This window comes from Branchiostoma belcheri, unplaced genomic scaffold, assembly GCF_001625305.1.
Source record: "Branchiostoma belcheri isolate BF01 breed outbred unplaced genomic scaffold, Haploidv18h27 scaffold41, whole genome shotgun sequence".
In the NCBI taxonomy this organism is placed as follows: Eukaryota; Metazoa; Chordata; class Leptocardii; order Amphioxiformes; family Branchiostomatidae; genus Branchiostoma; species Branchiostoma belcheri.
In genome coordinates, this window is record NW_017804032.1 from 983,188 (window position 1) to 1,005,740 (window position 22,553).

Sequence of the window (22,553 nt, forward strand, 5' to 3'; positions counted from 1 at the left end):
TCCAAGTTGTCCGGTCTGCGCTGAACCGTAGTTTGTAGGATCGAACCCAATAGGTATCACCACTGCCCTGGCTGATGGTCCCTGTGATGAGATTCATTCCTCCCAAATCCATCTGAAGGCAGAATTGTTATTCGTTATTTTCACATAGCTAGAAGGCGTCGACCTATCATAAGTCCCAATGTCTTATTTGTTTACGCCTGAGCAATGGTGTGTAAGGATCTCAGATATACAAATGGTGTCTGGACCACAACGATTTCCGGTTTCGACCTTTCATTTAAAAGTCTTGAATCATAATTTTGTGATCTTTTTTGTAAAAAGATTTGGCGAGCTTTCTCTTCATATCGGGTGTTGGAAGTTGAATACTCTTTGATAATGTTAGGCGTGAAAATTCTTACTCATATGAACAAACAATCAAATTTAGAACTAGCAGAACGCCAACCTGCAGCCATTCTCCAACGACGTTGTTTCCTGCTGCCCATGTACCTGAACCGGCACCTCCGTCCAACCGTACGCGTGCGCGGTAAGGCTCGTAATGAGTATCACTTTCCCAATATGAGGATGCAGTGATGCGGTCATCAGGTATGACATGGGATATCATCCCAAATGGTTTACTACAGGCTGGGAAAATAAAACAAAATATCTGAGATGCGTTGGGATGTGTTTGGATTCAAATACAAATGCCATCCACATACAAAGTTTAAAATGATTGTGACATTTACATGACGATAGACAGACGACCACTTGTAAGCTTTACATGTACATGTACTTGCAGTTATTGAGATACCAGAAGGTCACCAAATTGGAAGAGGTTGGAGGATGCAAAATTTATTCTATGAAATTATTCTCTCTTCACTATAAAATATATGCATGGATGATAATCTGATCATTTTGAGATCTCATCAAGATCTACCCACCTACCAGATATCAGGACAACCCATCTAAGCCTTCCCGAGTTATCTTGTTTACACAGACAGACAGACAGACACACACACACACACACACACACACACACACACACACACACACACACACTCAAACACAACCGAAAACATAACCTTCATGCCGTAATAAACACATATACTAACCTGTGAAACAGCGGTATTTAGCCTGCAAGGTCTTAGAGTAACCATAAGCGGGGTCACCAAACACACGGGGACTCGCCCTCACGTTGCAGCTCTGTAAGCCCTGACAGGCACTCCACACGATCAGCAGACTTTTCTCCGCGCGGCGGTTATTGCGTCGAAAGCTGGCTTCATCGATCACAAGCGACTGTCCCGCCGGGCAAGACAGCCGCAAGGTGTGGTCCTCACGGACGGTTTCTAGAGATGTCAAAATTCCGGGAAGTAGCTATGATTTGCGTTAATGGATTACTCGCATTACAACCTGGCGGGATCTGTGCATGACTGTAGCCGCCATGCATCAAAACCTGATGCCTGTGGATGATTGATTAAATTACATCATAGGATGCATCATTACTTATCAGATTGTACAATGAAACTTATTCAGCTATTGCACTGTGGTTTAAGTTGTATATATTCCTGGCGGCCACATCCTTGAATCCAGGGCATACCAGGTCCAAACCCTGTCAATCTAGTGACTCAATCTCCGCCCACTCACTTTTGAACCCAAACATACACACCTGGCATTAATTAGCGCCACCTAAAACAATACTTCCATCCCGGAAGTAATTATTACAGTAGAGTTGCAAATGGTGGCAAGATTTCCAGATAAATTCGGAGGCATCATAATTTTGAAATGTGGAGACAACAGATTACAAAGGCAGTCTAGGAGTTTTACGTAGTTGATATCAAGATTCACCCCCAAAACCACAGGAAAGGTCATAAATACTATAGCTCATATTGGGGAGCACTTCCACATTACGTTTATCCAGACCAAGAAACCTTTGTCTTGGAGGTTTTGTCATTGTATTGTGTCACTAAAGGAATGCCGCATAATAAATAGTATTTTCCATTTTAGTCATGAAGTCGACTTAGAAGTAAGCCACGCTCATGATCAGTCACATGATTATCATGTATGTGCTGATATGTAAATGTTTGTACTTTTGACCGTCATGACTTGCATGTGATAAGTCATACCTGTCCCGGCCTTTGTAACCTTTTGCCTTGTGATCGTCTGGTAAGCTTGCTGTACAGTTGTCACGTCTGACGGAGCCTTTGTTTCCTTTGACAGCACAGATGTGACATCTGATAGCAGTGTTGGTACATCTGACAGCACAGTTGGGACATCTGACAGCACAGTTGGGACATCTGACAGCACAGTTGGGACATCTGACAGCACAGTTGGGACATCTGACAGCACAGTTGTCACTTCCGATGGTGTAGATATGTTCGTTGTCAGAAACAGCTTAGTTGCAGATGATGTGGTGTATGCTGTAATGTTCTTTAGAAAAATAAAAATGATTCGACTCGGTACCGCTCTTTTTTTAATGATGAGGACTTACTCTTCATTACATATGACATTCTATTATTCTTCTGTTTTACATCAAATGCCTTCAATACATATATCTAATATGAGGCTAGAAAGGTGAAACATATACAAATGAAATTATGTAAATAAGGTGTTAATTAACATAATTAACAACAAATAAGCAATACAAAATGCAAGGCTCCTGATTGGTAAATGATGGGAAATAGATACTTGTGACATATGTAAGCTGCTTAAATGGGAATATAACTATGCAAAGATTTCTCAAATGTAGAGGTAATTTCAATCATTAGCGACAGATTGTTAAATTAAATCATGCCAAAGGCTAGCGCTGGACTTTTAGCACAAAAATTAGCTGTAATTTGAGTTCAGACGGCCATGTATTGAACTATGTTATGCTAATCACCTTCTTATTTCCACAATCAATCAAACAAGATAAAGCTTTACGTCGATGAAGGTTAGACATCCAGGTAATACGAACGCCAAAAAACAGTTACTCAAGCAACTGGATATGATTTTTGAAAACGTCAGACGTTTCAGCTAGTATCCACTAGCTTTCGTCAGTGACTGAGAGACCAGAGGGGAAAGCAGGTTTATAAACACAACCTGTTGATTGATATGCAAATAAAGTGAAGACAAATTTTTGGAAGTCGAAAAATTTGGCACTCCCAGTCCCGAGGACAGACAACACTTAAGCTCCTGTTCTGTATAACACGAGCTTTCAGACTAATTTGCATAATCTTGTCTTGACTTGTCTGACTTTTGTTACTTTTTCGACTTCCAAAAATTTGTCTTCACTTTATTTGCATATCAATCAACAGGTTGTGTTTATAAACCTGCTTTCCCCTCTGGTCTCTCAGTCACTGACGAAAGCTAGTGGATACTAGCTGAAACGTCTGACGTTTTCAAAAATCATATCCAGTTGCTTGAGTAACTGTTTTTTGGTGAAGATAAAGCTTTTTTTTCAAAAGCTCTAAATATTTTTGGGGGCTATGATGTCTCCCAACTTTCACGTTTAATTGATTTTCAAATTTGGGTTTGGAATTTCAAAATTTTAAATGTAATGACTGACCGGGTGGATTCCTGCTTCGTTGCCGGAAATGACAGTGAAGTACATGGCAAAGCAAACCGCTATACCCAACAAGGCTGTTACTGCAATGGTGATGATGAAAACACGGAGTAGACAGGAAACTTGGAAGGCCGAATTGCAGTTTTTAGCGAACCCACATTTGCCTGCCTCCTCGTGGTCGTCTGTGTGCAAATTAAAAGTTCTATCTTCATTCTTTTGTTGCCATGTAAACAAAAAAAGATAACTATAAAGTTAACATTTACAAAGCAAATACATTTACCTTCGCATATGGTCTGCTCTGTTAATTCTTACTCAAACACATTCATATACATGGTGAAAGATGTCTAAATCCCTCCTGCTATATAATTGCAACATGATGTAACCCAACACCAGTTACCATGGTGAGAGTCGTCTGGTTCAGGCCATTGACCTTTTCAGAGAAAAGGAAACTGAGCCTTCGGTAAACATAAAAAAAGTCTTAGGGAACAAGCCCTAACTAAAATTCCAATAGGAATCGCCTCTGTAGCAAAAGCCATAGGTGTTTTTGGCTTGCTGTACGCTGAAGCTATCTGGCTACTAACAGTGCAATGCCAAACATAACGTTATTAGTGACATACATGTACATAGGTATTCGTTTCAACATGGTGAGATATACGGTTCCAAACCTACCTTTAGTGCACAGCAAACCAGACATACTTGTTTATTTATTTATTTCTTTGAATTTTCCCAAGAATGAAAGGGAGGGCAGAACAGGTGCATACGCACCTTTACAGGTTGCCCTCCCCCATACAAAACACACAACAGCAAAATATACATAGTCAAGGTCAGCAATATATAAAGCATGATACATAAAGCAGACGATGAATTAGTTAAGCATAATTCAAATACATCTAGTAATAAATGAAGGAATAAATCATGTTGAAGCAAGAACTTAGTGAGGTCTTGAGACAATGCAAGAACTACACCTACAAGAAGTGGTCCATTTACATGGGTGATCAAGACTGTAGTGTGTGTTGAATCTGTAGAAAGTGGCCTTGAGTAATTTATGTTTAAATGATATAATATCAGGCTGATGAGCTGCTCGCTCACCAGTACAGCGGAGGTCAGACCCTTACCAGAAACTTATTCCAAATGTTCTTGCCCCGATGAAGATGACAAGTCATCGAAACGTCGCCACATGTCCAATGGTATCATTTTGCACCAAAAATTTAAATATTCTATTTAAAGAAATATTCGTGATTGCAATTTAGTTCCACTTTTCAACATATTTGTGCAATTATCTCACATTTATAGTAATCGCTAAAACAGGGGAAAGTGACGTCACACAAGGCCCACCCGGTACCCAGTTTGTGGTGCCACTACCAGAATGCAAACAAACATGGCTGACAGTTTAACACAATTAACACACTCGTAACGCGTATGAAGCAGGGTTGATTCAAGTTACTTTGTGAATAGATGACCAGAAAACATATGTTTTTGCGTCGTCCTAATGTCACATAATGAAGCTTTAACAAGTGGCTGTGAATTGTGAAGAAATTATTAATGGCTGTTATAATGCTGTGTAAATGTTGTACCGGTAATTCGAATGCACGTGTCAATATAGGGTCTGGGTGGTCGTCAAAATGGTAAGCATCATTGATGCTTTCTACTGAATTGTGAATCAGTGATACTGCAATGTATTTATTGTATTGTGTACTAGTATCATTACGGAAAATACGCGTGCTATACTCCCCAATTCTCTATGCAAATTAGTTATTGGAACAGAAAAACAAGACTGACTCCCCGGACCGATCGTTACTTGTCATACAGCTCAGACTCATTTGGAGAGTTATGAATCCAAATGAGAAAACGTACTGCAAACGATCTCATTTTGGCCAAAATGTAGGATCTAAAGAGAACCTAACTTAAAAGACATTCAAATCCTCTTTTTATCAAAGCAAGACGTCAGACACTATAAAATCTCACGACACATTTAAATCACCAGTTACTTAAGCGACCAATACATGTCTGTGCTGGTCAGAATTTGCCCAGGCCGCGTTGATGTATCGTTGTGGTTCAGCATGGGGAAAATGATATCAATTCTGGCTTTATAACAAAGGGAAACATGCAACTTATTTATTCTTGCCAAAATTCTAGAAAACTCCTTAGCACGTGAACGATGCATGCTCGTGCATCTTCTAGCCAATCACAACCGTCTGATTTGAATAATGTCATGATCAGAAAGTTTAGCTCCGCTTCAGTCACCACTTCGGTTTGTAACAACTGCACAACTGGTGCCGATTTTAAAATCGTGTATGGATCGAATTTGAAGATGTATCAGTATGGGGGAAAATGATATTGATATCGCTTTACAAAACACGCGCCGCACAAGTCGCACAAGCGAAATTCTGTATTAAAAAAAGCGGCTAGTTACAGAAGATTACAATAACTATTGAACATAATAAAAAAAAAAGAAAACGGTACAGAATGAAATTTAACATCATTAATACATCAAGAGCTACTGAATACAGTATACAATCAAGAAGGGCTAATCATGAGTTTCGGCATTCTTTCTAATAGCTATAATAACTAAAACAATAATAAATAACAACATAACGAAAATTGGAAAATAGCACTTCCTTCTGGACATTAGGACTTCTTTAACAACATACCTTTATCTTGTTCAGGAGTAGAAGGCCCAGTATCAACCACTTCATCTGTTGACTCTTGTACAGGCGGGATTGTCGGCTGACCAATCTCGTATCCCGAATCACTTCGGGCTAAATAGAGAAAAGTATTGGTATTGTGTCGACCTTCACCTTGGACATCTTTGCTGTCAGAATGCTGACCCGATTCATTCTCATCTGTCGAGCCCTTTCTTACTGGATCCTCTCCACCTCTGTCTTTAGTTTTTAGTTTAGTAGCTTCCTTGTGATCTGGTTTGCATCCATAAAGCCGTGATAAAGTCGTAGTCTGTCCTTGACCTGTGTCGTCAATGGGTTTTTGTTCAGCTTGTCGAGCCGATTCCTGTTTATCCTCTGTGTCTCGATAGGCATGTGGCATCAATTTGAAATCCTCGTCATCTGTTGTGTCCACGTACAGTGGTGATTTAAGGGATTTTTTGCCAGGTGTTCTGGCCTGGTTGTCATCATGTCCAGAGTTGATAGGGAGGGGCACCTCGGCACAAGGCTCAGCTACCGGCCCGCAGTACGTGGTGTTTTGGTCCTGGTGCTTTACTCCACGAAAAGCCTTCTCTTTGGATGTCTGCATTTTTTCTCACAGGATGATTCTCACTGAACTGATATTATTTTGGTAGACTTTTGTACATTTGATGGTGGCTTCAAGTGAAAGAAAACGATGCTGCCACTACGATAAAACACTGACAACAATCTTGGATCAGAAAAACAAGACCGACTTCTTGAGCCAGTGTTGCTTTTCTGCCAGCACAGACTCATTTGCTGAGTCATATAATGACAAAGAAAACAGCAGAAAATTTCATATTGCATTTCAATGGCATATTGCCTCAACCATCTTTTCAGTGAGAAATGTAATCAACTTAAAAGGCATTAGAAGCCTCTTTAAGCAAGTCCTTGGCATTTTATTTTCGAATTATAAAGTTCGGGGGGGGGAGGTACATTTGTACTTAGTAGCTCGTGAAAGACTGGGGAGGGGTAAAATCTCTTCAAGCGTAAAGAGAAGCCAATCATGAAACCTAGAATCCACTAGAACGGTCTGAACGGTACATCCCCACGGATCTTCCCGAAAATTCCTTCACGAATAAGTAACTGTTACATCCCCAACACCTGATGTGGGCCTTTTATGGTGGAATTAGACCAGACAATATGACTTTTAAAATTTGATGTTGTGATTGTGTTTTTCATAATATTGTGTCGGTAAGTTGGGGCGGGGAATACGAAGGTCAAGTTCAATTCTAGCGGCTTTCTAAAGTACTGCAGAAGTTCCAGGTTTGATATGTAGCTGTCCTGGTTTGTCCTGGAATCACATGAGGTACAGATATGAACTCCTCGTCAACGCATCAGATATGATAACAGCTCCCAAAACTGATGTCATGACTTCATTTGTGAATATAAATAAATCTGATGAAATGTATTTCATTGCGTTTCCTTGTTTATTTCCATCCTCTGGGTCTGAGACAGAAGTTTCTCCATATCAGGAAATAAGCTTTAGATTATTTCTATCTTGATGATAATCCAGTTACCCTTGCTTGTTTCGATCAGGAAGCTTTTTTTACCAGAAGGTGTTTGTGTTAATGATCATTTCGAAGATAGAGTAAATTATATAGTGTTACATTAGGCCATGTTGATTTGATTATATGGATGACATCCGCGCGCGCATGAATTTTCGGCCGTTTCCAAAAAAAAAAAGTTTTCAACCATACTGTAAATCGTACAAAACAGTTGCAAAATGAGCAAAAATATACCGTAAGTTACAAAAAAATAAGTAAAATCTATACCAATGTCGTAGAATGCCAAAATCAAACGAAAAAAGACGAAATTGTAAGGAAATGAACTTGAAGATTAGATTATTCGCCAAACCATATTCTGTCCCATTTGTTCAACCCTCATGACCACGTAGATTTCATAATGAAAACAACTTTTTTTTTTTGCAAAACTTTTTTTTTATTCGCACGCGCGCATCAGTTTTGGGGCTCCCGGAGGATGTCATCCATATGATCAAATCAACATGGCCTTAATTTGGAAATTCTACTTTTTGTTGTGTGGCCAATTGTTTTAGGTTAGATGCGCCGGGGTACCTTTTGGCCAAAATTCATTTCGAGCCCTGTAACTGCCCGTGGTTTTCATTATAAGATTTTTTATTTCGATTTTGATGAAAGGCCGTAAGGTCATTGACCTCCTCTGGGCGTGTGGTATTGTGGGATAGTGACAAGATGGCGGAACCGACCCAGGTAGTGTTCCTGGCGGGTCTGGCGTTGTTCTTCAGTTTTGTGACGTGGAGAGACATGTCCCAGCTAGCTAACGTAGCGGCAGACGAAGACAACGAACCCGTAGGAAAGTTGAAGCACTTTCAGGGAACAAACCCCGTCCTAAAGTTTACATTTTGGTAAGTAAACCGTGGCATCTTCATTTGCCAAAATATAGGGGGAGGGGGGTAACCAAAGTGAAACCAACGAATTTCATCTTATTTCCGCATCTAAAATGGCATTTTCTGGCGCTCTTTAATTTCAAAATTGCGTGATTTAGCAATATATAGACTTAGAGCGAATTTTGCGTATTTTATGAGCACAGACGTCTGATTTTTGCTGGTTACGCAATTATGCATAAACAGGACTGGAAATGGTCATGAGTCATCATAATTTATATGTAAATCTAATGATGCTAATTTGTGGAACAGCTGGACATTCTAATATTATCAAGTATCCCCAAAAGGTACACCAGCACAATATAGCATGAATCAGCAAATAATGAGAACAACTCAAGTGCAATATTACAATTACAAATGTAAGTGTAAAGTACCTTTCCAAAGGGCGTAACACTGAGGCCTGCCAGGGATTTGAACCTAGAACCTTTAGATCATTCTAATATTGTTCTGGCCAACCAGGTCTGGTTTTTTTTTTCCCGTCATCTTAATTTTGTTAGGCGTAACATTATGTCAAACTTGCAAAGGTACGAGGTACAATCCTAGAGGGTGACCCTCTGAAAAACCATTTCCTACATTTTGATGGGCAAATTTTGCTAGTAGATCCACCATGCAACAAAAGAGATGTCATTGGATTAATGACATATCTTTCCATATCTTTAGACAGACGCTGGCTAGAACAATGGGTCAGTCAACAACCAGAGCCACTTGCCAACATAGAAATAAGTTGAGCTACAAATCTATATGACCTACTTGTAACAGTATTTAAACATGCCTGTTTTGTTGCAGCTACTCCTGAGGGTATAAGAATGTTTTCCAGCAGTATGCTCAGGCCATCCAGCAGAACTACCCAGAACTGAGGATAGAGGGCGGTAATTACCCACCTCCAGCCTACAGGCAGTACCTGGCTGGCTTCCTCTCTATCCTGAAGGTAAAGACAGGGTTGGTTAGGGGGCATGAGGTTAACATTTACTACTGTTGTTTTCTTTGATATCTTTCCAACAGTTAACCACCTTGGCACGCTTATCCCCCCAGCATTTATGCCAAAAATATTCACACTGAAGTGAATGTGAAAAACATGCACGGGTATAGTCTGCATGGGGTAGTGATACTGATATTGTTTGGTAGATGCAGGTAGCATTACTAGTAATTGGAGATAATCTGCAGCAGACAAAGTTTACCTGTACCACTTGGTGCAAAAACTAGAAACTGTAATTTAAAGAAAATGTATGTTACTTGGATCCTTTAATTTCCATCTGGTTAAATAAAAAAAGGACAGAAATACCTGCACAGCTCCAATTTTAACTGCTGCACTAATCTGTACAGGTGGTACATGTATTTCAAGCCCTGTAGTCTCAAGGTACAAAAGAAATGTTTGTACATTTATATTTTTTTTTTACCTCCCTGTAGTTTGTTGTGATTGGCTGCATAGTAAGTGGGAAGAACATCTTCTCACAGCTCAACATGGACACACCAAATGTCTGGACTTGGGCGCTGGAAAACAAGGTTTGTCTAAATTTGTTACTTCTGGTTATAGAAGTATTGTTTTGGTTCCTTATGTGGGGTAGAGTCTCTTGCTTGTCTAAAAGGCTTTAATTCTCTGGTTGTATGATGGATTTCAAAGTCAGTTTTCAGTACATTTCCATTTTCTGTTTCAGATTTATGCCTGTATGATGGTTTTCTTCATCTCCAATGCTGTGGAAGGTCAGCTTATGTCAACAGGGGCATTTGAAATAACATTCAATGGTAAGTCAGCCGACAAATGGTAAGATGTGGATGGGTGAAAAGTTGATATCTATTTGGCTTCCTTTATAATTTCTTCAAGGTATGGAAGTATTGGTTTGGGTGGCTGGACAGAGTGGGGTAGCACCTGGGTGGAAGGAGATTGACATGCAGAATGGCAGCAGGTCAAAAGGTCATACACGTACCTGTAAGAAATGGCATGAACCAGAAGTCTTCTTTCAAAAAGATATGGACTGCCAAAACTGTGGTTTTGAAGCACATGAATGTTTTGTATGCCCTAAGCAAGAAAAATGGCAACCTGTCTCTGTTACTGAAGTCTTGAAAGCAATTGAAAGCTCACCTGTGTTGGTAGAATCCATAGTTGTAGTGTTTAAGCTTTGTTCCAACACAATAAAGGTTAATCTTCATCAGTTGTGTGATCCACTTGTTGACTCTTCGGAAGTCGGAAGCGTGATGACATCAGGAGTGAATTAATTAGTGGCAGGAAGACAGAATCTCCCACAGTCATGGTTCAAAACTGAAACTCTACAACAACATCACCTTGTATTTATTTCACAGATGTGAAAAATACTTCCCGGGTCTCTAAAATTTTTGATTTCTTGTTTCTCAGATGTGCCAATCTGGTCCAAGCTGCAGTCAGGCCGTGTGCCTGCAGGTCAGGAGCTGTTCCAGATCCTGGACAACCAGATGAAACTCTTCAACAGCAACATGAAGCCACCTTTCACAGCCTAGATGTGATACAAGGTCAGTGTTCTCTACTACTCATAAGTCTTCATATGTACAGGGATTGACATTCATTTGTGGAAATAAGTGCAGAATTAAGGTTCACAGAAAAAATTTAGGTGCACACTGCATAACATATGACAAAGTAAAATATCTGCAAAACATAACTGCCTTCATAACATCACTTCAGAGCTTGAATCTGAAATTCTAAATACCAGTAGCTGATGTAAACAGATCATACAGCAAGCTTTCATGGTGGTATTATTTGTAATGACCTCTCCACCACGAATCCATGAGACTGTGAATTGTACATGTACAACTTTACTAAAGAATTGTTTCAACTACTAATACTGTAAATGAAAAAACACCGTAAATAAAAAGTATTACAAAAATTTCCTTCTTAGAAATACATTTACAGTAACTGTGGTATCTGTGTTGTTTCAGCTTCTCTCCTTGGTGTGACCAATGTCTCCGTGGTGGAAAACGCTGGGACGATTTATGAAAACCTCGGCTGAAAGCAGTACATCTGTTGGCTGAGGTTGGATGGCTATAGTCTTCAGGGTTGGAAACCACGGGGCATGGTGCACAAGGTTTTACCTACATTTAGCATATTAAACTTTCAGATAATTTCATAGAAGGGGTTAAATTTTTATGTCTATCTTGATTCGAATGGCTGATGTTAAAGATACAACTTTTAGAGGTACATGTAATACCAGGAAGTTTGTAGCTAGTTAAGGGTATATCAGGGATTAAGGTTATTAACTTGTGATGTGAGAGAACATGTATTTGTATGAGGCCAGGAGCAGGGTTTCAGGGGATGGTCAGTAAAATACTCACAAATTTGAAAGATGAGAACACAGTTATTTGGACTCATGTTAATGCAGGGTTGTTGAAGTATGTATGTTTGATAAACTGTCAAAATGAACTGGAATGTGCCTATTCAGATACAGATTTGTGCATCTGTCTTTTAACTTATGTGTTACAATCCTTGTTTCCATTAAGATACATGTATACTGCATAAAGAGATCAACCACAGAAAAATTCATACCAAACTATAAGGCATGGATCTTGTTAACATTAACTTGAATTTCAGCATTTTTTTCTGAACTCAAATGTAGCACAGAATTTATGTGTTATGTTATAAAACTTATATATGATTGTCTTTATGAAGGAAATGAAATTAAAAGCAGTAGTAGTAATTTTAGGGTTCTCCCAATGTATGTCCAAGACTTGGAAACTTAATGCATTAAAAGAATACACTGTGTGTGAGAATTTATATCAACAATGTCATGAAATACAGTTTGAAGACTTTGGCATCAAAGAATGATGTATTAATTGCCGTTTGATTTTGTACCATCACAGTTAGTTAGTTATTTGCTTGTAAATCTACTCTTGTACTCAATGGTTTACCTGTAGATTCAAGCAGATGTATATATTTGACATTCAACAACTAAAGAAATACAGAATTTGTTAAGGCTAAAATTAACACCTTTCTTATCTGGTAGTTAATACTGATAAAAAGATGGATGCAGTCACCAGTATACATGTATGTAGAACCGTCTTGGGAAAACTGTGATTAGTTTGTATTACTATAAGCAGTTTTATTCACAATGACAAATCGGAGTGCAATGTGGTACAGGTCATCAGATGAATAGCAAGAAATGATTTTCCATGTAAGCTAAGTTGTTTTATCTTAGTCTATAATAGAGGGGATTCATTCCTCAAGCTAACCAACATCTCGCACACGCAGTCGTCCCTCAGTAAGACATCTGGAGCCGCATAGTTCCTGTTTAGAACTTTAATTCATGTTGTTTTGTCTTAGTACATATGCATAAATAATCAGGATGAAGTTTTCCCCAGTTTTCCTAACGTAGAGGTATAGGCCATTAAGCTTAAAGCATGATGTACAGTTGTAGTCAGGCCATTAAATGAAGTTTTTTTTTTCAAAGATCAAACATACATGTACTAATCTGCAGTGACAGTACATCTATCCTTTTGCACATACTACTGTACATGTGCTGTGAATATTGTACATGTTTCTTTTCTCAAGCCATTTATGTGGTGTGGAGGTAGGTTCTTTGTCTATCGAATAAAGTTTTCCTTCTTTAAGTGCAACAGATGTAATTGTCATACAAGATACAGGTACATGGAAAAAACTAAAGGGTATGAAAGCTAACCTGGGACAGTTAAATGTATTATCAAATGTGTAACTAATATATATGTATATTAATGTTGTTTTCCTTTCATGTACATTGTAATTCGTTTATTTTATATGTGATGGGAATAAACATGTCTTGGTCTTAATTCTTTGTTACAGTTGTGTTCACATGACAGCTGTTTATTAACGACTATAAAGTGATCAAGTCTGGTGTTGTATAAGTGGTAACACTGAATTGGGTCAGAACTGTTTAGCATGACTGTAAAATGAACATTATTGAGGAGGCTGGTGTTGTATAAGTAATACTCGAGTAGCAACAACACAGCATGGTACTGGAACAGACCTCAGGCCGTGCAGCCATACTCATAGATAACTGAGGTCACTACCAATGTACCAACCACGACCGTTAGGGCGGTTTTGCTCTGCAGGAGTAGCTGAGTCTCGTCCTGGTCCTTCATTTTCCCGGACATTGTAGAGTTGAGGGAATGGTTCCAGTCTGCGAAGTTCTCATCATCCTTGTCTGTGTCATCAAGGCAGTCGTTTTCACTCATTTCTGGTTCAGACATCAACTGGATCGGTTTGGAGGCAGGAATGGCGTCGGTTGCTGAGAGAATCTCAGTATTCACGGGGGTCACGTCGGAGTTCTTGGAGTCATCTGCCTTGAAATCCGGTGAGGCCTTGGGTGAGTGAGTGTGGCGGCGACCCTCATCTTCCAGAACTGCCCGCTCGATCCTGTACGTCTTCCGTCCTTTGACATTGTGCAGCAGGTGGTTGACGTGGCGAGCATCCTTCTGGGAAAGCATCTGCTCATCCCAGTACCTTTTCAAGGCCTCAAAACGTGGCACAGCCGAGTTCATAAGACGTTCGGCATGTGCACGAAGCTGACCAACTCCCACGTTCTTGAATGGGTTGCGCACGGCTTTTGAATCCAAGTTGGCGAGTACATCTTGGAGAGGGCGATCGTCAAAATCTGCAGGGACCGTATCCTTGTCATTCTTGCTGTGGCGAAGCTGGAAGTGGTTGCCAGGAACCAACAAATCCGAGTAGCCGAAATCATCTTGGAAATCCCAGTAGTCGAAATCATCTCGGGAATCCAAGTAGCCGAAATCATCTCCGAAATCCCAGTAGCCGAAATCATCTCGCTCATCCAATGCTGACAGGGCCAGGGCCGCAGTCAGGCTTGTGTAGTGGTGGATCCGATCCGCACGGTGGCGCTGCTCGTCACGGTGCTTCTTCCAACTTTGAAAACTTGGCATTTTGTTGAACATTTCGGCGACACGCCACGGCACTGCACCCTCCAAGGGGTCTTCCAGACGGGTTATGGGAGGAGACCCATTCGACGTTTTCTCTGAGCCGTACGGTACGCTGTGAACACCATGAGTGCCGTCTTCGAATGCGGGCTTCAGGTGGATTGGAGTGGGCTCTCCGGCATGTACGGAGTACGTCACGTCCACAGCCGCCTCCGAGTCAGCACTAGTGTGGGGAGTCAGGGTCACGGCAACAATCTGAAGCAAAAAAAAAAAAGAATTTTGTTGATTTGTCATAGCAGTAAGCGTCACAATCTAGCCAACATCAAGTCATATTGTCATTATGTCAAAAGCTCTACCGGTACTACTTTAGTATTGACAAACGCTCTACTGATGTGTTTGATACACCGTGTATTATCATTACCTCGCACTTAACACCTATTGTTTTCGTCTTCCTTGTGGTTATATGTTTACTTGCGGTTTGTTTTCCACTGCTTTGCTCACGTATTACATTCATTAGACTCATTACAACTAAAGTGTCAATCATAACAAATTAAAACACCCTTGCATTTACCGCACGTTATTTCATAAATTTTCATGAGGAATACTTGAAAGTTAGACCTTACCGGTGCCGTAACAGCCGCAAGCAGTAGCACCGTAATCACAGCTGCTTCAAACCACCACAGACGTCCGTCTTGCCGGTTATCGTCGCCGTCAGATGCAGGGAAGGTGGCCGCTCGGGACCGCCGGGGTTTCCGCCGGCTAGTACCACGTCGTCTCGACATCTTGTCTCAAACTCACAACCAAATGAACGGAGGACTTCACAAGTCTGTGTCTGTCGTCCTGATCAGTTGTGACAGTAAACAAGTCGTGTTCGATCGGCGTTGTTAGGCTGGAACGCGTGCAGTTTGTCGTTCTAGAACAGCTTTTTTTGAACGCGATGCTGAACCCGGATGGAAGCTCTCATGCTTTTATCACCATTTGAGCAATTTTCGCACCGATCGCCTAGGCTACTCTGAACTATATGTAGTATGGAATAAGTATATGATACAGTCTCTTATCTATCCCTTCGTCCACTTATTCAACCATTGGGACACCACAGATGTGTTAATATCATCCTTTATTTTTTCGCCGTCACAAAGTTTTCCTTATAACTACCAAATATTTTCCCCTGTAGCTAGCTATATGTTTTACACTTTACAAGTACAAAAATGTCTATCGTTAAAAATCTAATAAAGATATCACTGTATTTACCAGACATCAACTATGAAATTGGTTATCAGAGCTGTTTAGACTTAAGCAATTTTTTTGCTCGTTTTTTTTATAAATCTTATTCTAACATGACAATGACCAATTGGCATAACTACACATATATGGCATAACTAGATATATACACACAAGTACGATTTTATTAGTATTTAAGTTTTACTTTAAAAAGTATTGTCAGCCCGAAGTTAAAATACATATACTGTACGGAACTAAAACAGTTAAGGTAAACTAAACTATGCAAAATATACTAGAAACTAAACATAAAGTAAAGTAAACTATGCGAAATATACGAGTAACTAAACATACAGTTTTCAACATAAAACACGTTAACTAACGGTCTTTCGATTTTTGATGATTTCAGGCCCAGATTACCGTGCAAACTAAGAACTCAGATACATCTTGTCATTTTCACACGTCCCCAATCCTTCCCGATACATCCCTAGGTAACCTTTTGTTGTTTTATCCCCTTGTACATAACATAGTGTTCGATCTGGAAATGTTCACAAAATGTGCGGAAGCTGAAACTCAAATGTTCTTATTTTTCAAAATCAAAGGTCCTCAAATACGACATTGCACGAAGCAACATACGAAGTCTTGTTTGTCATCTGTTTCTATTCAACACAACGATTATCTTCCCTTTGCAAGGTTGAAAATATTTCCTTTTACAAGAAAAGACAATATCGTTGAAGTTGCTTTGTTATTAGCACATTTCTTCTATTTTTCTTTGGACACTTTTTCTTCGGTGGCATGTTTGGCCATGTGCATCTTGAAATGAGCGATCTGTGCTGCAGAATAGTCACACTGGTCACATTTGTAAGGCCGCAAGTGTGTGGCCATGTGCTGCTGCAAGGCGCACTTTGTTTTGGCGGCATAACCACACACCTCACACATGTATGGCCTCTCACTCCTGTGTTTAGCCACGTGTTTCGTTAAGCTTGCTTTCTTGGTTGTAAAATAGTCGCATTCCTCGCACTGGTAAGGCTTCTCACCGGTGTGTTTAGCCATGTGCTCTTTTAAAGATGAAATTTGTGCCGCTGCATAGTCACAAATTTCACATTTGTGCGGCTTTTCGCCAGTATGTGTGGTAATGTGACGCTTCAAGTGACTTATTTGCACGGTAGCATAATCACAAAGTTCACATTTGTACGGTTTCTCGCCAGTGTGTCTGGCCATGTGCCGCTTCAGATCTTTTGGTCGCACTGTGGAATAGTTGCAGTGTTCACACTGGAAGGGTTTCTCTCCAGTGTGAATGGCCATGTGAAGTTTCAAACTACGGCTGTCGGCACCTGAATAATCACACTGGTCACATTTGTATGGCTTCTCACCAGTGTGAGTGACCATGTGGGTTTTTAATTTCGACTTGACTGCAGTAGAATAGTCACAGACTTTACATTTATAAAGTTTCTCACGATCGCCACTGTGTGTGGCCACGTGCACTTTCAAATTCTGCTTCCGTTGGGTGGCGTAAGCACACAGCTCACAATTATAAGGTTTCTCTCCGGTGTGGCTTGCCATGTGGAACTTCAAACTCTTTTTGGTTACTGCAGAATAGTCGCACATGGTGCACTTGTGTGGCCTGGAGTTGGTGTGTTTCGCCATGATGTGCTCTTTCAGGTGACCCGACTGTTGTGCTGAATAATCGCAGTACGTGCACTTATAAGCTCTCTCTCCCCCATGCACAGTCCTCACGTGCACGAAAAGACCGTCTTTTCTTGCCGCAGAAAAGTCGCAGTAGCCACAGTTGTAAGGTCTCGCACCAGTGTGCATAGATGCGACGTGGTTTCTCAGCGAACTCGACTGCGCTGCTGAATAGACGCACTGCTGACACTGGAACGGTCTCTCACCAGTGTGAGTCCTGATGTGTTTTGTCATCGCAGATTTATCTATCGTTTCATATTCACAGTGCGGGCAGCTGTGTTTCTTCGGCTCTTTTCTAATTTTAGGCTTAGTTGCTGAGTGTTTGGCCATGTGTATTTTTAAAGCTGTCTTCTGGACTGCGGAATAGTCACAAATTTCACACTTAAATGGTTTGTCGGCACTGTGTGTGGCCAAGTGCATTTTCAAATTCGTCTTCCGATTGGTTGCGTAAGCACACAGCTCACACTTGTAAGGTTTCTCTCCGGTGTGGCTTGCCATGTGGAGCTTCAAACTCTTCTTTGCTACTGCAGAATAGTCGCACAGCGTGCATTTATGTGGTTTGGAGTTGGTGTGTTTCGCCATGATGTGGTTCCTAAGTTGAGCTTTCTGTGCCGTAGAATGATCACAGTACGTACACTGATAAGGTCTTTCACCGCCATGCAACACCCTAACGTGTCTGAAAAGACTTCTTTTCCTCGCCGATGAAAACTCGCAGTGGCCGCAGTGGTAAGGTTTCTCACCAGTGTGCACGGTCATGTGAAGTTTCAGTCTCGCCCTTTGTGACGTGAAGTAGTCGCACTGCTCACACTGGTGAGTTCTGTGGCTTCTTGCGTGTCTTTTCATCATCCGCTTGTGCACTGTTTCGTAGTGACAATGCGGACAGCTGAATGTCTTCTGCTTCTCTCCACTTTCACTTTCCTCACATTCACTTGCCCCTGACCATTCTTCACTTTCACTTAAACTTGACCCTTCTCCAGTTTCACTGTCAGCCCCTCCATTGTCTGTTTCTGGACAATAAGGTTCTTCTCCTGACTCCAAAGGCGAATCTTCAGTGGATTCCATCATCTAATGGTGGAACAACATTGATAATAGGGTTATCGTTTTAACAATGGGAGAGTCGGGCTTTGGGGTCTTTTCCCCGGGTCATATATCAATCATTTCGTCAGTGACTGACGGAATCTGCATTATAGTTAGACAGGTATTTATCCAAAGACTATGAATTTATATGATGTTGATTTAGAGCCTGCTAAGAACGCTAGAAAGACTAGTATTTCTAGAGTACTAGTACTATTTACAATATTGCAGCAGCGATACCCAATCAGTCATTGTTGGCCCTAAGGAAGGTGACAGACGGTCACCGATAATCGTCGGATGTGAAAAACCCACTGGTTGTTGAGTGAAGAATCTTTCTTACACTTAACTTGGAATAGTTTAGCAGTTATCAAATGGCACAAAATACCCAGTAACCTAGTCAAGACAGATACAGTTTGGCTGATGTGCCCTGTGGGACCTTTTCACCCCGCCCCAAATCATGTGAGTGCTGCCACAACTTGGATGGATTCAAGCCCAAATACTTTCAGTCGGGACCCGTCACGATGTTACCCCGATGACCCAGAAATGTCATTGGATACTGTACTATCAGACTACAACTATTAATTGATAACAGGGGACCGCTGCTCAGTCCTACGTACAGTTTCCTGTCAAAACGTCCTTGGGCGGAAGGACTTGTAACCCAAACCTTGACGAGAATCATCTGAGTCATTGAAAATGACTGTAGAAAAGACGAATACTACACACACAGGTTCTGAAGTGATCCATGTGTGGTATGCAAGTCTTAGCCGGAGAAATTAGAGCAAGATTGAGATTGAGATTAGGGGTTAAATTGTAGCCTCTACTAGGCTTCAGTAGGCTGGAAAGAGTAGAAATTTGCCGACTAGACAGATAACATGCCAAGGGAGTTGGCCCACCATAGAAGTGCGATTTGGCGGACCAACTCCCTGGTACGTTGACTTGGCCAATTTCTACTTTTTCTAGCCAAGTTTGAAGTCTGGTAGAGGCTTGTTAATTTGCCTACATACTTTCCGATCAATAAAAAGAACTTTTAAGTGGGCATTCCTACGAACCTAAACACTACAGATACGTACATAAACCTTACCGTCTGCATACAACCAAACTCCTCCGGGCTCGACTCCCCCGTAGCAGTAATGTATACAGGCGGGTAAAGGGCTTCTGGCTGCCGAATTGAAGGAAAGCGGCTAACGGCCCGAAACTAGTCGGCACCCAGGGTACAGTACAACTCTCTCTGGCAGTGTGAGCTTTCTCCGTAGCGCAATGGTAGCCGAACCACTAAACAAGGCTGCTGAAGCTCAGAATAGGCAGCAAAAACCCTAACAAAATGACTCCGACCGATTCATTTCCTTGAAATTCCTACATGACGTCTTTCAAACTTCCTCCTCGTTTCGAAGAAAACAAAGTTCTTTCTTACCTCAACTGCGACTGAAAGATGTGTGAAGTATGGATTCCACAGGAACTTTGTCTTGGAGCTCTGAGACGTCTGTCTTGTCCTAGTGATCTGTAACTCTATAAAGGACTCTGGGATCATGCAAGGTTCTCCAGGCAAGGGCACTTCCAGACGCACGCGTTCCTCTTGTCAAAATAGCGGTCCTCTTAGGTGTCAGAGGTCAGATGGGAAAAGTCACTGCGATTTCACTGCCTGATTACCCAGATGAAACTGCTGAAATCAAATGAAAGTTTACCGACTATTCAACAGCGACCTCTTCCGGTCCTATGCAGTACCAGCCCCTATCAGTCTTCAAACAGCCAATACGCGCAGTACTAACAAGACCTAATAGGTGGCGCTGTGACACCGTCTACCACCACTCGGCTAACTAGAAGAGTGACTGACGTAACCAGGCTTGTTCGGTGGGCCTTTGTTGACGACAAACATCTACTGGTTTTCCGCGCGCCCAGGCAAAACGTTGCTATAGCGACGGGGTCAAGGACGCGTGGCCAGGTCTCGGAACGTACCATTTAGAAATGGGGTGAATTTAGAACAAGAGATATCCTTTTGGCCTTGGCACCGATCAAGGAGTTGAAGAATGTCCGATCGATGGACTCATTAAGTGAGTCCTTTATAACAAATCATGTCCATGATATAACAGAAGGTTCCCTGAGACTTCATTTACCCATATGATATATGTTTGGCGGGATGATCCTCTTTTCGATCGATTGAAAGGTCACCGAAAATGTTGCCCACAAAACAGACCAACTAGTGGACAGCGGTTCCATTGTCACCAAAACTTCAAAAGCCGAGATAATGCCTAGTACAAACACCTTTATAGCCTCCTGTGCAGACTTCCTTGCGGTGTTTGGTTATTTCTACATGTACGATCGCGGCTGTTTCTTTTCGAAACAGCTCTTCCCCCATATACAGCTCTTCCCCGAAAAAAAGAAGAAGAAAAAATGTCGCGCTTGTAGAAACAAACGCAAACCGCTAGAAAGTCTGCGATGGAGGCTATCTTAGTATGGTTTGTATGATAAGACTATTAAGAGCGATAACATGGTAGTCCCCAAGTAGAGGTTTGGGTTTTGGCTTATTTTTGCGCGTTTTTAAGCTTTTTTATCGGAGATTGTTTTTTGCACTGAAGAAAATTTAAAAAGATTCCCGTGCAAAAAAGAAACTCCGATAAAAAAAAGCCTTTAAAAAACACGCCAAAAATAAGCCAAAACCCAAACCTCGTGCTCTGCCTGCATGGAGAGCAGTTTCTCGGTCCATTGGCCCACTGACAGACACCCCGGTAGGGCGCACATGTTGTCCGGGTCACGCTCACTTGACCACCCGCCGCCTGTATTTGTTTTTCACAGACCGACGCCACACGAACGATAACTGATTAGCTAATCGGTCATAATTAGCGGCAGTCCGGTGTCCCATCCGGCGGGTCAGTCCGTCTACCCCGCCCCCGTCATTACCGTTTTGTGCCCCCGTGTGGGTAGAGCCTAATCCGCAAGCAGCGAATCGGCGGGGGGTTAATCTGTTTTGTTGGCCTTTTGCTAGCCTCCACCAGGCCTTCCTAAAGAAAAACACCAAAGGCAGATCTTTCGATGGCAAAACCATGACCCGGCAAAGCAGCATCTAAATGGCCAGACAGTGAAAGGAAGATCTGCTTCGAGATGATTCCGAAGGGGTCAGTCTAGGGTCAATAACTGGCCAGGGAAGTGAGCCACGGTAAGGTAACATTCCCCTTCTGTGGGCAAATGAACTCTTTGATGGACAAATTCCCTGGCAAATATTAACTCCGAATAGCCAATCGCTGGTTTGGTAAAGACTACCCTTTTCGGCCTTCTCCACGTTGCCACCACTCTCTCTAATGTAGTGCGCTTTGATCAGAGACATGGGAACCCAGAAAAGACCACAAAAGACCAACAGAATACATGTAATACCCTACTCGTCTGCTTAGAGATTAACCAGATCGAAGTCGAACAAAAAGAATTCGAAAGTTAGGAGAAAATTAAAACACCAAAGACAAAATGCAGCACTAGATTTCTGTGATGTCCGATATAAGATCTAACGGTCCTAAGAAGAAGATACAAAAAATACATCGTATGTTTGTTGTCCAATTTTATTCTCTTATTTTGCTTTGAAAGTTTACTTATTTTACACCACACTGCGTGAATAACAATTTTGAACTGTAGATGACGACGTTTCGATTTTAAAAACGCGCACAAGTTTATTGCATTACAGGTGCCCGTTTTGTAGACCGTCTGGCGGTCAAAGGGCAACGTCTGTGTACGTGCCGTTATATTCTTCCGCCCTCCCCACATGTGGTCCAACTTCTGCTTCAAACGGCCTTGAACTTTAAAAGGATGGACTGAAGGAATGAAGCACGGAGGGTTTTCGGAGCGACAATCTCGCAGAGGATGATGAAGCTGACTTTCTAGATCGGCGCGAAGTTTTAAGAAACCCTCGGGGGAAAACCTCACTTTTGCCTTGTTGTGTTTACGAAATCAACTTTTGTTTTTGAAGAAACTGAATATGTGTGCACCGAAACTGGTTTTGTCCCGGCTAGTAGCGCAGAAGTAGCGGCTGGGACTGACTCGGAGGTCGGCGTCAAGTTTCTCCCGTCTGCGGCCGCCCGGTACTACAACATCTGCATCCCGGCACGAT

The 22,553-nt window shown here is 41.5% G+C and overlaps 3 protein-coding genes across 3 annotated transcripts; 1 reads left to right on the forward strand and 2 right to left on the reverse strand.

Annotated features, from left to right (window-relative positions):
* Nucleotides 1–8,381: 8,381 nt before the first annotated feature.
* Nucleotides 8,382–13,381, forward strand: LOC109477784 (selenoprotein T1b-like). The gene is made up of 6 exons (XM_019779171.1): nt 8,382–8,575; nt 9,401–9,542; nt 10,022–10,117; nt 10,270–10,357; nt 10,965–11,098; nt 11,522–13,381. The coding sequence occupies exons 1-5, from the start codon at nt 8,403–8,405 to the stop codon at nt 11,084–11,086; spliced, it is 621 nt and encodes a 206-aa protein (XP_019634730.1). The 5' UTR covers nt 8,382–8,402; the 3' UTR covers nt 11,087–11,098; nt 11,522–13,381.
* A 198-nt stretch (nt 13,382–13,579) lies between these two features.
* Nucleotides 13,580–15,271, reverse strand: LOC109477719. Its single transcript, XM_019779064.1, has 2 exons — nt 15,109–15,271; nt 13,580–14,740 (listed from the first exon to the last, which is right to left on the reverse strand). The coding sequence occupies exons 1-2, from the start codon at nt 15,265–15,267 to the stop codon at nt 13,580–13,582; spliced, it is 1,320 nt and encodes a 439-aa protein (XP_019634623.1). The 5' UTR covers nt 15,268–15,271.
* An 841-nt stretch (nt 15,272–16,112) lies between these two features.
* On the reverse strand, nt 16,113–18,433 carry LOC109477770 (zinc finger protein 271-like). Its single transcript, XM_019779129.1, has 2 exons — nt 17,509–18,433; nt 16,113–17,382 (listed from the first exon to the last, which is right to left on the reverse strand). The coding sequence occupies exons 1-2, from the start codon at nt 18,233–18,235 to the stop codon at nt 16,466–16,468; spliced, it is 1,644 nt and encodes a 547-aa protein (XP_019634688.1). The 5' UTR covers nt 18,236–18,433; the 3' UTR covers nt 16,113–16,465.
* Between the last annotated feature and the right edge of the window lie 4,120 nt (nt 18,434–22,553).